At 41.8% G+C, this 13672-nt stretch overlaps 1 protein-coding gene across 3 annotated transcripts in view; it reads left to right on the top strand.

Annotated features, from left to right (window-relative positions):
• Positions 1–13672, top strand: part of TMTC1 (transmembrane O-mannosyltransferase targeting cadherins 1) — a 278857-nt gene that overhangs the window by 198016 nt on the left and 67169 nt on the right. For all 3 annotated transcript variants that reach the window (XM_078449959.2, XM_078449960.2, XM_078449958.2), the window contains one exon: positions 3419–3532. In XM_078449959.2, coding sequence (XP_078306085.2) covers positions 3419–3532 — 114 coding nt within the window. The remainder of the gene's footprint in view (positions 1–3418; positions 3533–13672) is intronic.

Raw genomic sequence — 13672 nt, 5'->3', positions numbered from 1 at the left:
TGGCTTAGCATCAAGTGTTGATCAGCTTCAGGAATGGTTCTGACCACGTATTGGCCTTGGTTGAAATCTCTTCTCAACTGCCTTCTAGGTATGTAACTTTAGAAAAAAAGGTCTTAATCTCTCTGAACTTCAATTTCCTCATCTGTAGTATGGAGGTGCAATAATTCTACCCATCCGATAAGTTACTGAAGGGATAAAAGGAGACAGTCAGTCCATGGAAATGGGTGCTCAGCCCAGAACTTGATTCAAACTGAGCATTCCATTCTGTGAGTACCAGCCATCCTGAGTGAGGCATTGTGCTGCCTCAGGTCAAAGCAGGGTTGGAATTGAAGAGAACCACCAATCCTTACTTTCCTTTCCTGTTACCCTTGGGTTGGATGCTGCTCATTAATTTTTTTTAATGTTTGTTTTCTAATCAGGAATTTGGGGATGGTTCTTGTGACCTATTGTCCAGTGATACCAATAAAACAAATTGATGTTCTATAAACTCGGAGATACACCTGAGAGCAGTGGCTTTTCTTGTTGGTTCTGTTCATTATCTTTTTTTTTTTTTTAAGATTTTTATTTTTAAGCAATCTTTATACTCAACATGGGGCTCAAACTCACAACGCAGAGACCAAGAGTCACATGTTCTACCTACTGAGCCAGCCCTGCTCCCCTGTTTCTGTTATTTTTCAAGAGGCATGGAGGAGAACTATGAGGTACATGAATTAGGATCCTGAATTGAATGGGAGATTTTTCTTTGTAATCATCACTGGGATTATTAATCGGGATCGGGAGCCAGCTGTATAATTAATGAATACTGCATGTCTTTGTAGAATAAATGCATATAAGTTGCTTGGTTCCACTAAAACAGTTGGGATTATGAAACCATAGCATCAAGAGAGCAAATAGAAAAGCCTGGTTCTGGAAGCAAGAGCAGCCTGGCCAGTTACAGCAACGTGGAAAGTTTTGCCTTTGGCCAGTTGTTTATTTCCCTTTATCCACAAACTAGTCATTGTAAAATGAGAGACTGGAAAAACATAGCAGAAAAATATCACAGAGAGAACATAAAGGTCAAAAACAACAATGGAAAAAGCAGTGTGTTCTTAGGATTCAAGTTACTCCACCCACATCAGCTTGCCTGTTATGAATATTATTACTTCCTCTGGCCATCATTAAACAATGCCTGATCCGAGCAGGGACTATGCTTCCACAAGGCCTAATTGTCTGTTCCTCGGGTGAAATATAACTGAGAGTCACCATGCTAATCACACAGAGGGAAGGGTCAATTCCAATATGCCAGTTATATCCACGCTGAAATCAAAGTTACCTTTAAAATCTGCCTATTACCTTGCACTATTTATTTCTGGATAGAAAAATCAGAAGTTTTCCTGGTTAAAAATTGGAATTTTTTAAAGCCATTATTACCACTCTGACCCAGATTTTTCCCCTGTGACTAAAAACACTTTGGGTAATTTCCATTTTAAATATTACATTAAAATTCTAGCTCTATGTGGCCGCTGTTGGACCTCACCATAGGGCGATTGAAGGATACCGATGATTTTACCGGAGAACCCAAATGTCAGCATTTGTATATCTTTTGTCTTGGGTGGGTCAGTTTCTGAGAAAATTCCTCCAGGCTCCTCCGGAGAAGTCTAATCCTGGCTATTCAGAGAGCTTTTTAAGGAGGACAAACTGAGATCCCACTGTTCAGAATACAGATTCTCCCATAATCTACCTTTAAGGTACAGCTCTTCCCCCTTCCCTCGGCTGTACCTGTTCCTGAGTGCAGGATCTCTCTAACTCTGTTTTTCCAGAGAGTAAAACTCCTGCCTTTTGCTGGGATGGGGAAAGAATAATGAAAAAAGTCACTTAGCTTTTAAGGGTAGGGATGAGGATCTGAGGTTTAACTGCTCCTGATACAGATTTAGTCTGTGTTCAGCCACACCCCACCCACCAAAAAATCCCAGCTACCTGCCATACATTTGAAGTCACTGAAGCAACCTGGGTAAGTGTGGAGTCTGCTGCTTCAGATGATGTTGCCTTTGGACTGGTCTCTAGCCTCTTGCACTCTGTACGTTCTGTCCTCTGGGGAGTTCCTCAGATGTCCAGCCAGTGGATTTTAAGTGGGACTGTCTCTGCTGGTTATTTCACTGAACGTTCAACAGAGATTACAGTGCCCTTACATATTTCCCCAACAGGGTTTTAACACTTTGTATGAAATCCTTCTATTAATCTTACCTTTAAATTTAAAACTAGGGGCACCTGGATGGCTCAGTCAGTTGAGTGTCCAGTTCTTGATTTTGGCTCAGGTCACGATCGTACAGTTTGTGAGATTGAGCCCCGCGATCTTGGGATTCTCTCTCTCCCTCTCTCTCTCTGCCCCTCCCCCTCCAAAGAATAAATAAATAAACGTTAAAAAAAATAAGTTAAAAACTGAATGAAAGTACATTATCTGGGAGAGGTAGTAGTGCATTAAAGTTGCCCAGAAACTAGGTTGTTATGCTTTCTCATTGCTCTCTCTCATCAACTGTCCCCCTCCCGCATTTAATCCTCAAGAATTCCGGAAGTTTTCTTTCCAAGTGGCCCTCCAGCCCATTTTCTTTCATCCTTCCCCTGCTCCCACCTCCCTGCATGTGAGGGAACGAGGGACTCTAGAACCAAACTAGAATCTTCTAGGATCCCATTTCCGCCACTTACCAGCTGTGTAGTTGTGTACAGGTTAAATGTGTGGGCTAGTTATGAATGAGAAATGGCTCCTCTCCTGCCCCCACTTGCCCCTTGAATCGTCTCCAAAATTTCCGTGCTATCCTGTGGGGGTTCCCCAGGTATTTGGTTATGGCAGTGCAAGCAGACTAATACAGTGACATTTAAGCAAGGTTGTTTTTGTTTTTTTTTTTTTACCTTTTTGAGCAAAACCTCATTTCCTTGTCTGCAACTTGTAAAATAATAATTATACCTGCATTTGTTTATTTATTTATTTTAATTAGCCCAGGCTTGGTACATGGGAAATGTTAATTTCCAATAAAACATAATAGGGAGGCCAGTCTAGTAATGATATATTTTTGTAGATGCTCTCCGTTTTTTTTTAAAGGAAGGTTGTAAGTGAACAAAAGAAGCAAGGAAGGAAAAAACTGAATTAACCTGAGCATGCAGTTTTGTTCTCCAGAGAATTATCCCATCCCACCCCCTCTGCTTCATATGCGGTCAGCATGTTTGTTTAGTTGTGCACAACCACACACTGCCTTCATTATTTTCCAGAGAAGCATATTTAATAAGTGACACGATTCACAAATTTTGGAAAACCTGACTTAGATGGATGCAATGGACATTTCAAATGAAGGTTCATGAAACTGAGTAAAACGTGAAAGAAACTGACAGTATTCCTAACTAGTATTCTTTGTTGTTCTTTTTTTTTTTAATGTATTAATTGTAGGTCTGGAGTTCAAACTCTGCCCCACAATGCCAAGGTTCACTACAACTACGCCAATTTCCTGAAGGATCAAGGTCGGAACCGGGAAGCGATCTACCACTACAGAACGGCCCTCAGGTAAGCGCCCTAGGACTGTTTCCCTGCTGTGCTTCTCAGGTTCATTCACTCACCCTCCCAGTGTGTGGGGGGGGGAGGGGGGGGCGGGCAGTGAACATCTCCTTGGAGGTGGTATGGATCCTGGACTCCCCATCTTCTGCTCAGTGCTCAAGTCTGTTGTGAATGTGGTAACTCTGCCTTGCTACTAATTCTTGGTGTTTTCCTGTAAAAGTTCCCATTGCTACACGATACTCAAGTGACACCCGGTCAAATACACATATGCAGGAGAACAGGAGTTGGTTGTCAAAAATACACCAGTAAACTCTGAGAACGTGTATTCATTCCAGTGAATTCTTCTCACTTCAGGCTTCCCGTTATCAGAAAGGATTTATATGAAGGCATTTTAGTATGGAAATGAAATAAATACCCTGATAGTTGTATTCAACAGAAAGAGTACTAGAAGACACTTGATTACCATGCTGGGAATATGTTAATAAGGGGCGTGTGTGTGTGTGTGTGTGTGTGTATACATATATATAGATATACGTATATATACGTATATCTATACGTATATCTATATATACATATATTATATATATATATAAACAGCTCTGACACTCTTCTTGTACTCATCTCCTTGTATTCATTTGGAAGAGACTATACTAAACAGAGCTTTACATGTCACTTTAAGAGAAACTACAAACGTAAGCCTACATTACCAGTGGCAGTCTCTATTGCCCTTGAGTACTCACAATTGCAATCCTGGCTTTCAAGATGGTCTTATCTAAAAGATCCCACATGATAAACGTCTTTAATCTGGAACATGTGGAGGCAGGAGAACTATACATAGCTTGGAATCTCCAAATGGCCAAAACACAGACAGGTGAGTGTTCTCTTTTATTGAGTACTATGAGACTCACGGAAGCTTTTTAGAGAGGTTTCCATACCCCTGCAGATTGGCCCCCATTTGGTTGAATTTTGGGCTAGTGTTCCACTTTGGGATATGCTTAAAGTATGCATACCAAACAAATAGATATTTCTCTGAAGCCTGTACTAGCATTGTCTCAAAGCTTAGTTTGAAATCATCATTCTGAGGGGCGCCTGGGTGGCTCAGTCGGTTGAGCATCCGACTTCGGCTCAGGTCATGATCTCACAGTCCGTGAGTTTGAGCCCCGCGTCGGGTTCTGTGCTGACAGCTCGGAGCCTGGAGCCTGCTTCGGATTCTGTGTCTCCCTCTCTCTCTGTCCCTCCCCTGCTCATGTTCTGTCTCTCTCTGTCTCAAAAATAAATAAAAACATTAAAAAAAAAAAAGAAATCATCATTCTGAAAGTCACTGGCCTGATTTTTTAAATTATCCTTTTGAACGGTGTTCTTACATAAGTATATTATTCATCAATTGAAATATTTTAGACTTCAGGGTCTCTTATTTAGCATTCAATATGATAAAAATTTTAAACTGTGCACGTCAAGTTCAGTATCAAATACTATTCCAAAGATCCAAGAAATGGAAGTCCCAGAGGAAAATTGTAACAAAACTTTTTTTTAAGGAAAATAGGTTTTTTATTTAGGAATAAAAGATCATTCTTAAGATTTAATTCAGATTTCTATTCTTTCACTGGAAGCCAGTTTACCCAAATGTTTACAATACTTCCCTCTGGTTGGTGAGTAGATTAATTTTTTTCTGTATATTTTGTACTCCAGATGTTCCACAATGAACATGTATTATTTTTGCAATGAGGAGACATCTTTTTTAAAGAGGCATATTCCTTCAAGGGTACAAATAAAGTATGTTTTGGCTTAATGGTTAATTGATGTTTCAGGATTTCAGGTGAGCATTCTTGAAGAGAAGAAAAGAGCAGTAAGTTTGCCTGAAAAGTATTCGTTGAAAGGAAGTATTATCAGTACCTTTTAAAATGTATTGCATTCCAGCAGACTATTTTCTGTCAAGTTCAAACAGAAAAATAAGGCAGACCCTAAGGCACCGCTTGGGGCAAAAGTATAAATTACATAAAATTCTCTAGCAGCTGATTTTACAGAATTATAGTAGCTGGTTGGGTACTACCGCTTTTTTCCCATGAAACAATAAAAATAAATGTTTGCTTCAGCAACTGTGCTTCTGGAAGAAACATGTCCCTTGAGAAGTGGGGGAAAAACAATTAAAGCTATAAATACACTGCATAGTAATTAGTGAAATATTTCATCCTCTCACACCAGGCTCAAAATACTTCTGATTTAAGTAGCATCATTTTTGTGTGGATACCTCTGTGGTGAATTTTCAATGGATGGGGGTTTTTTTTTTGTTTGTTTGCCTTTAAATAAGTTGCCACTCTTTGTGCTAGAGAGAAAAGGAAAATACCAGGACTATTCATCATTTTCATGATTGTTTATCCGAGATGACTGGAAGACTGCCCTTATTTTATTTTATCTTTTAATTTTTTTTATGTTTATTTTTGAGAGAGAGAGTCACAGTGTGAACAGGAAAGGCAGAGAGAGGGAGACACAGAATCTGAAGCAGGCTCCGGGTTCTAAGCTGTCAGCTCAGAGCCCGATGTGGGACTCAAACTCACAAACTGTGAGATCATGACCTGAGCCAAAGTCAGACGCTTAAACAACTGAGCCACCCAGGCGCCCCTGCCCTTATTTTAATATTGTTCTTTCTTTGTGGAAGTTGCTGAGACAGAGCTCTCCCCCACCCCCCGCTCTGACTCCTTCCTCCGTGTTTCAACTTTCGTGTATCTGATGGTTTCCATATTTGCACACAGCAAGAAAGAGAATGATTAGGAAAATGCAGGGCTAACGGCGCTATTATCTGAAATCAGTCCCAACAATTATCCATTTTTGTTGTAATGACTGGGTAGATCCCAAAGGCAATGATGAAATTAGTCATTAGGGTTGTATCTATACCAATATCATTTTGGCTGGCTTACAATGCTGGAAATAATGCTACATTAAATTGGTAATTATATATGCCATGAATATTCTGCTTCTTTTAAACCTTATTCTATGTTTTAGACAACAAAGAAGCACCACTAACTTCTCCTCCCTTTTGGTGTACCTCATTTATTATATTTCTGTAGTGCAAGGAAAATCTCCCCCGGAAAATGCTGCAGCTGAGGTTATAGATTCAGATTAAGACCCAAATCAGCAGAGGAAAATGGCAAAACTCTTTTCTCAAATCCTCAGTGAACACAAGTGTTAGCTTTGTTTTGCTATGAGGGGCAGCTCTCATGTTTATACCTATTCCAGGCTCTATAAAGTTCGGGATTCCATATGGTGGAATATCAGAACAGCGCTGGTGGATCTGCCATTTGCCTCCAGAGCTTGCCGACCATTGTTCAAAACCTGGAGAAAGTTTCTCACATTCCATCTCATGTGAGGGGAGTAGAAAGTTCAGAGACCACCCAATATCTTACCTCTTCCTGCACAAAAACTCCATGAAATGACTTATCCAGGAAGCCCACAAGGAGAGATGGTGGCCCTGCCTGGATAAAGTGCAGAAGATCCTGCATGTGCCCTTGGCCAGTGGCCCGTTGATTTGCTTCAAAAGTCAGTTAAAAGTGGAGAATCGTAAGACAAATTATGCACATTCTTGAATGATTTATTGTACCCTCAAGTTTCACATGTACATACATTCACCAATCTTCAAATATCAAACCAAGCTTTTTCCTTTGGGTAAGAGTCTACTGATTATAATCTGCAAAAATCGCATCCATAAATCATGTCTCTGATGATCAGGTTTTGATACTTTAAAGGGGAGTAAAAACGTAATGACTGAGCTTTTTCTGATTTTCCTCCTGCAGTCTTTTACAGTTACTCTTACATCTAATTCCACAGCAATTTCTTGAGCAGCTTCTCTTTTTTGAGTATTTCCAGAGTATTTCCTTAGCTTCTCTATAAATAACAGCTCTCTTTTTTTCCACATTTATATTTTGTCAATTTGCAAAATGTTTCATTACATTGTACAGTTGCAATAAAAACTAAAACTGCAGCAAATCTGTCAATAAACACAACTGGCTTTTACTCATACAACTCAACTTACAGGATGAAAAAGGCCCAGGCTTATAGAGAAAGTTTATTAAGTTGTGGATATTTCCAGAGAATAGAGAACATCTGGAAATCTGATGACATAGTGAAGAGACTATTTTAAAAGATTTTTCACTACAGGTGATAGAGTCATGGAAATTATTTTTCATTTTATATTTAAATTCCCTGCATGACTCAGTTACTGGTTGGTTAAAATGGGCTGGCCATCAAGAGCCCCCTCACCTGGGAATGAATAGAGTTCACCTTTGTTCAGGTGAGTCAGGAAGGCCTCCCCACTGTCAGCAGCAAATTGTCCCACGTTCTATGGAACAGTTGTTCGTGTAGATGCCCTCTTCCTCCTGGCGCACTACACTCAGAGTATCTCCAGTGATTAGATATCAGTGCTACGTAGGATTCCCTCCTAATACAAGGGCTGTGATCTTCAGTCACCCAGACAGCTGTTTCTTTCTCACAGGTATGCTTTCAACATGAAATACACAGTAAATCATCTGAGATTTCCACCTTCCCATACTCCTATCAAGCAGGAGATACATTACCCTTTCCTGAGGGTACTCAAATATGCTTGGGCAGCCAGGGGACCCTTAGAGCAGCCTTTTCCATTCCCGATACATCTGTTGTTGATGTTCTAAACAGAAAATCTGAAGGTAATGAATGGACTGTTCGAAGGGGATAGAAGTCCTTGACCAAGCTCTTTTCTGTTTGCATAATTAAAGGGGAAGAAATGTGCTTTTAATGCTCCTGTACCAAAGAAATCTCTACTAGCTATTTAATTAGCTAACACGTGGGACAGCATAGAACTAAAAATCTTCCTGATTGGAATTTTTTTAATGTTTATTTATTTGGGGGGGGTGGAGAGAGAGAGAGAGAGAGAGAGAGAGAGAGAGAGCTGGGAGGGACATAGAGACAGGGAGAGGATCCCAAGCAAGGAATCCCTATGTGGGGCTCAAACTCACAAACCGTGAGATCAAGACCTGAGTTGAAATCAACAGGCAGATGCTTAATCAACTGAGCCCCTCAGGAGCCACTGACTGCATTTTTTTAATGCAAAAAATAGAGACTTGTCATGATAATAGCAACCACGGATAGCATTCTTTGCACTCTCTCCTGCGTGGATAACCAGAACTCTGCAAGGAGACTCCATTAGACTGTAGGAGTGCATGGGGAAAACAGATAGTAATAAAAGAATTGAAGAAACAGCATTATCATTAGAGTCTAAAGAAATCTAACTATGTGTAATTAACCCACTGTTCACTAATGTTCTTAGTTTATCAATAAGATTGCTTTATATAATTCCTTTGAAAAATGCTGTCTGTAAAGCTGGTAGCGTGTGAACATTTTTTTTTTCTTAAATCAGGATTTATTGGCTGTTTTAAAAGTCCTTCATTACACAGCCCATTTTAAGTGAACACTTAAAATAACTCTTATGAGTGAAAGTGACCTTGGATACCAGCTGCCATGTATTTCTGGAAAGAATTAAAATTCCAGGACCGTTTGTTAGCCAGGTTTAACAAGTGGAGATAGGCTTTTCTGCCTGTGTGGTATTTTCGTTTATAAAAGTCTAAATACACTTTCCAGTATCACAAGTAGACAGTTGAAATTAGTTTTATTTTTTTGTTGATGAAATTATAACTTTACTGTATATATTTTGTGTTAATTAAGAATAGCAGTTTTATTCCTTAAATCCAAGAAGTTAAGCCCTATTTCATTTAGAAAACTAGAATTGACTCATATTATGGCCATACTTATGGACTAAATTTCTGAATGAAGGTTGTGTAATTTCTACTCAAGAACATTTCCAGGGTCACCTGGGTGGCTCAGTCGGTTGAGCATCTGACTTTGGATCAGGTCATGATCTCATGGTTTGTGAGTTCAAGCCCCTCAGGCTCTGTGCTGACAGCATGGATCTTTCTTGGGATTCTCTCTCCTTCTCTCTCTGCCCCTCCCCCGCTCACACTCTCTCCCCAAAATAAACAAACATTTAAAATAACAACAAAAATATTTCACTCCGTTTTCTTCTTCTTCTTCTTCTTCTTCTTCTTCTTCTTCTTCTCCTTCTCCTTCTCCTTCTCCTTCTCCTTCTTCTTCTTCTTCTTCTTCTTCTTCTTCTTCTTCTTCTTCTTCTTCTTCTTCTCCCTGCCTTATACCACTTTCACTTTAAAAACTTGCTGTGCTTCCCCAGGAAACAGAATCCCTGGGGCAGGGATTTGCATGCAGGAAGTCTATTAAGAAGTGCTCTCTGGAACACCAGGGAAGGGAGCCAGGGAAGCAGGATGGTCAATGCGGGGGAGGGTTGGGGGCAGTGCAGTCCCAGGGCTTCAGCTGACCCCTTAGGAAGCTTTGGAGTTGGGAGGAACACCAGGGAAGGAAGCCAGGGAAGCAGGATGGGCAATGTGGGGGAGGGTTGAGGGCAGTGCCGTCCCAGGGCTTCAGCTGACCCCTTAGGAAGCTCTGGAGTTGGGAGGGCCCCTCAGGGTTGCCAAGAATGGAGGCAAGAGGTGGAACCTTTATGCCCCCTTATCAGCCAATCACTGCCCCAGGCAGGGCGGGTAGCCTCTAGTGAGGCAGTTCCCCCAAGGCGGAGAGCAATGCCCAGAGAAGACCCCCAAGTGAGCTGTCAGCGAGTGCTTCAGACATGGGTGTTGTCTGGGTGCTGTAGACAGCATCCACTACACTAGCTTACGTTACAATTTCGTATATAAGCAATTATGACAGTTTAAACAATATCACTTAGATTTTTTATTAAAATGAAAATAGTGGTGTTACCTACTTCATAGGGTTGGAATATTATAAGATAATTAATTTATTTCAAAGCTTAAAGCAGTGTGTGTATATCTGGCAGTGATAAACTCATTATATGTTATGACTATATCGCAAATCTGACCCTTCTCTCCACCTCCACAGCCCATCGTCTCTCACTTGGATTCCTGTCTCTCAAGGCCCCTGCAGCTGGCTCCATGCCCTGCACTGTCTTTCTCACACCTCACCTCCTGCACCTTGTCTTGACCACTCAGCTCCAGCCATGTAGGGCTCCAGGCACACATCAGTCAGGCCACTTTCCTATTTAGGGACTCTGAATTTGTGGTTCCCTCTTCCCAGAACACCCTCTCACTCTCTAAACAGCTGCCTCACTCCCTTCCTTCAGGGCTCCCTACTTACGTCATCTTGTCCCAAGGCCTTCCCGGGCCACCCCACCTAGGAGTGCGGTCACCACCAACGTACTCTATTCCTCTTCTTTGCTTCATTTTCTCCACTGCCTTTATCACCCTCTAACCTACTTATCATTTTGTTAATTGTCTGTCTCCCTCCACTAAAAGGAAAGCCCCACAAGAGTAGAGATTTGTGTCCTTTCCCCCAGCCTGGAGAACAATGCCAGGAATGTGGCTCTTAGTAAATGCATGTTGGATGGATGAATGCTGCATGTAGACATCTTTTAACGGTCTCTTTTTCTTTGTGAATTACCTGAAATTTTTTAAAATGGTAATCAAGGGGGTGCTTGGGTGGCTCAGTTGGGTAAGCATCCGACTCTTAAATTTTTTTTTTTTAACCTTTATTTTTGAGACAGAGAGAGACAGAGCATGAATGGGGGAGGGTCAGAGAGAGGGAGATACAGAATCTGAAACAGGCTCCAGGCTCCGAGCTGTCAGCACAGAGCCCGACGCGGGGCTCGAACTCACGGACCGCGAGATCATGACCTGAGCTGAAGTCGGACGCTTAACCGACTGAGCCACCCAGGCGCCCCAAGCATCCGACTCTTGATCTCAGCCCAGGTCATCATCTCATGGTTCGTGTGATCACGTCAGACTCTGCACTGACAGCATGGAGTCTGCTTGGAATTCTCTCTCTCTCTCTCTCTCTCTCTCTCTCTCTCTCTCCCCTGCCCCTTCCCCCCCCCCATCAAAATAAATTAATTAAACCACTTTTTAAAAATGGTAACTGAAATACAGTGTAAAAACTAAAAACCATCAAAAGTAGATCCTTAGTTGCTTCTACAGAACATAAATTTAATCTGCCTCCAAACCCATCTTGCCCCCCTCCTCTCCAATTACCTACCCTTCTGGTTTGTCTCCTCTGAGGCTGACTCCTGTGCTCAGGAGTGCATCATTTCCAGCTCCTCAGAGATTTCGTTTAAAACCCTTCCTTTACTGGGCACTTTTCCATTAATACTTAAATATTCTCAGGCTTCTGCCATCTTTATTTATTTTTTGAAATTTTTGTAATGTTTATTTATTTTTGAGAGAGAGAGAATGATAGAGTGTGAGTGGGTGAGGAGCAGAGAGAGAGGGAGACAGAATCTGAAGCAGGCTCCAGGCTTTGAGCTGTCAGCACAGAGCCCGATGCGGGGGCTCAAACTGTGAAATCATGACCTGAGTGGAAGTCAGACGCTTAACTGACTAGCTACCTAGGCGTCCCTGCCATCTTTAAATAAATATGCAAACCAGCCTCTGCATCTCCTGTTAGCCCTTCCTGCCATTCAGTCTGTCTCTTACCACCTTTCAAGTAGTGAAATTTCCTGCAAGTCTCAGTGTCTTCTTCTCCCTTGTGTCCTTCTCATCACTCAACTGCAGTTAGTTCCCTCTCCACCACTGAAACTGCTTTCCTCCAGCACACCAGCTGCCTCCAGGTGGGTAACTCCTGAGGAGGACGCTACTTGGCAATTAAATTACTTGACTCTCAGGGCACCTGGGTGGCTCAGTCATTTAAGCTTTTGACTCTTGACTTTGGCTAAGGTCATGATCTCATGGTTTGTGAGTTTGAACCCAGCATTTGGGTTCTGCACTGACAGCGTGGAGCCTGCTCGGGATTCTCTCTCTCCCTTTCTCTGCCCCACCCCTGCTCGTTCTCTCTTTCCCTCTCTCTCTGTCTCTCTCTTATACACACACACAAAATAAATAAATAAAACATTAAAAATAAATATATTAGTAAATTACTTGATGCTTGGCAGCATTAATTTTGTTGACTGCTCTCTCCTTTTTAGACAGGTTCTTTTTCAGCTTTTATGCTGTCATGGTTTTTCTTCTATTTCTTGAGACTCTCCTCCAAACCCTTCATAGAGGAGTCCTCAGACCCCTCTGCTAGGTCACCTTCTTTTCTCAATCTTTGCTTTCCTCCCAAGGGATTTCTTGAGTTCCAAAGGCTTTAGTTAATGTCTGTGTGTTGATTAACTCTCAGATCTGTAATTTCACCACATAGCTTTTCTGTCAGAGCCATCTATCCATCTGATTCCTGGACATTTCCACAAATTACCCTCTCTGCACCTGAGATTCACATTACCACCTTCTGTCCCAAACCTGCTCCTTTCCCTTTATTGCCTTCCTTTCTAGTTTGTGCTTAAGCTGGAGTAAAATGTTTTGTTTCCTGAGTTCTGTTTGGTTTTGCTTTCTCTCTCTGAAGCAGCCTTCCTTCCTCTTCCTATTTGTATCCCCTCCTCCCCTTCCCCCTAACTCTTACTGCCTCTCTCTCTCATCTCTCCTGGCAACACCTTGGTGATTACTACCATGGCTCCTGCCATGAGCTCCTGTCTCTTATACTCCCCTCCTTCTGCTTTGTCTCTTTCTGCCCTGTGTGCTCTGACCATAGTGCACTAAAGTAAGTTGGTGTCCTTATCTCTCCCTCTTCTGCCACGGGACCTCCTTGAGAGCAAGGACTGCTTTCTCTTTATTCCTGTGGGCCCTTACTAAGTGCCCAATAAGTGATTGTTGAAAGAAAGACTGAGGGAATATAATGCATAAAATATCACAGGCTCCCTTAGAGTCGGAGGACCCCTCTGTAATAACAAGCACTGTTTCTCAGTGGGAGAGCCGTCAACGATTTAGATGGAACAGCTCTTCATTATGCAGGGCTATCGTATGTATCACAAGGCATTTAATACCCCTAGTTTCTGCCAGTGGTGACCACCAATTCCTGAGGTGGATATTCAGGATATGTACCCTTCTCCTTCCCTGTCCCTCATGATCTTCTTCATTGGCAGTTATTGATTAGGAATATGGACACACTTTTCCTGCCCACCACTGCCTTTTTCTAAGTTGATACAACAAGCAGAGTACTATTCATGCTACAAAGTGTTATTACAGTAAGGATTCCACGCGCACATTGATCTGTCACGTAGGACTTTGGATT

The sequence above is a fragment of the Panthera onca genome, chromosome B4 (assembly GCF_046562875.1).
Source record: "Panthera onca isolate mPanOnc1 chromosome B4, mPanOnc1 haplotype 2, whole genome shotgun sequence".
Lineage (NCBI taxonomy): Eukaryota > Metazoa > Chordata > Mammalia > Carnivora > Felidae > Panthera > Panthera onca.
The sequence above is the reverse complement of the archived record's forward strand: the minus strand, read 5'-3'. Positions and strand labels throughout refer to the sequence as shown.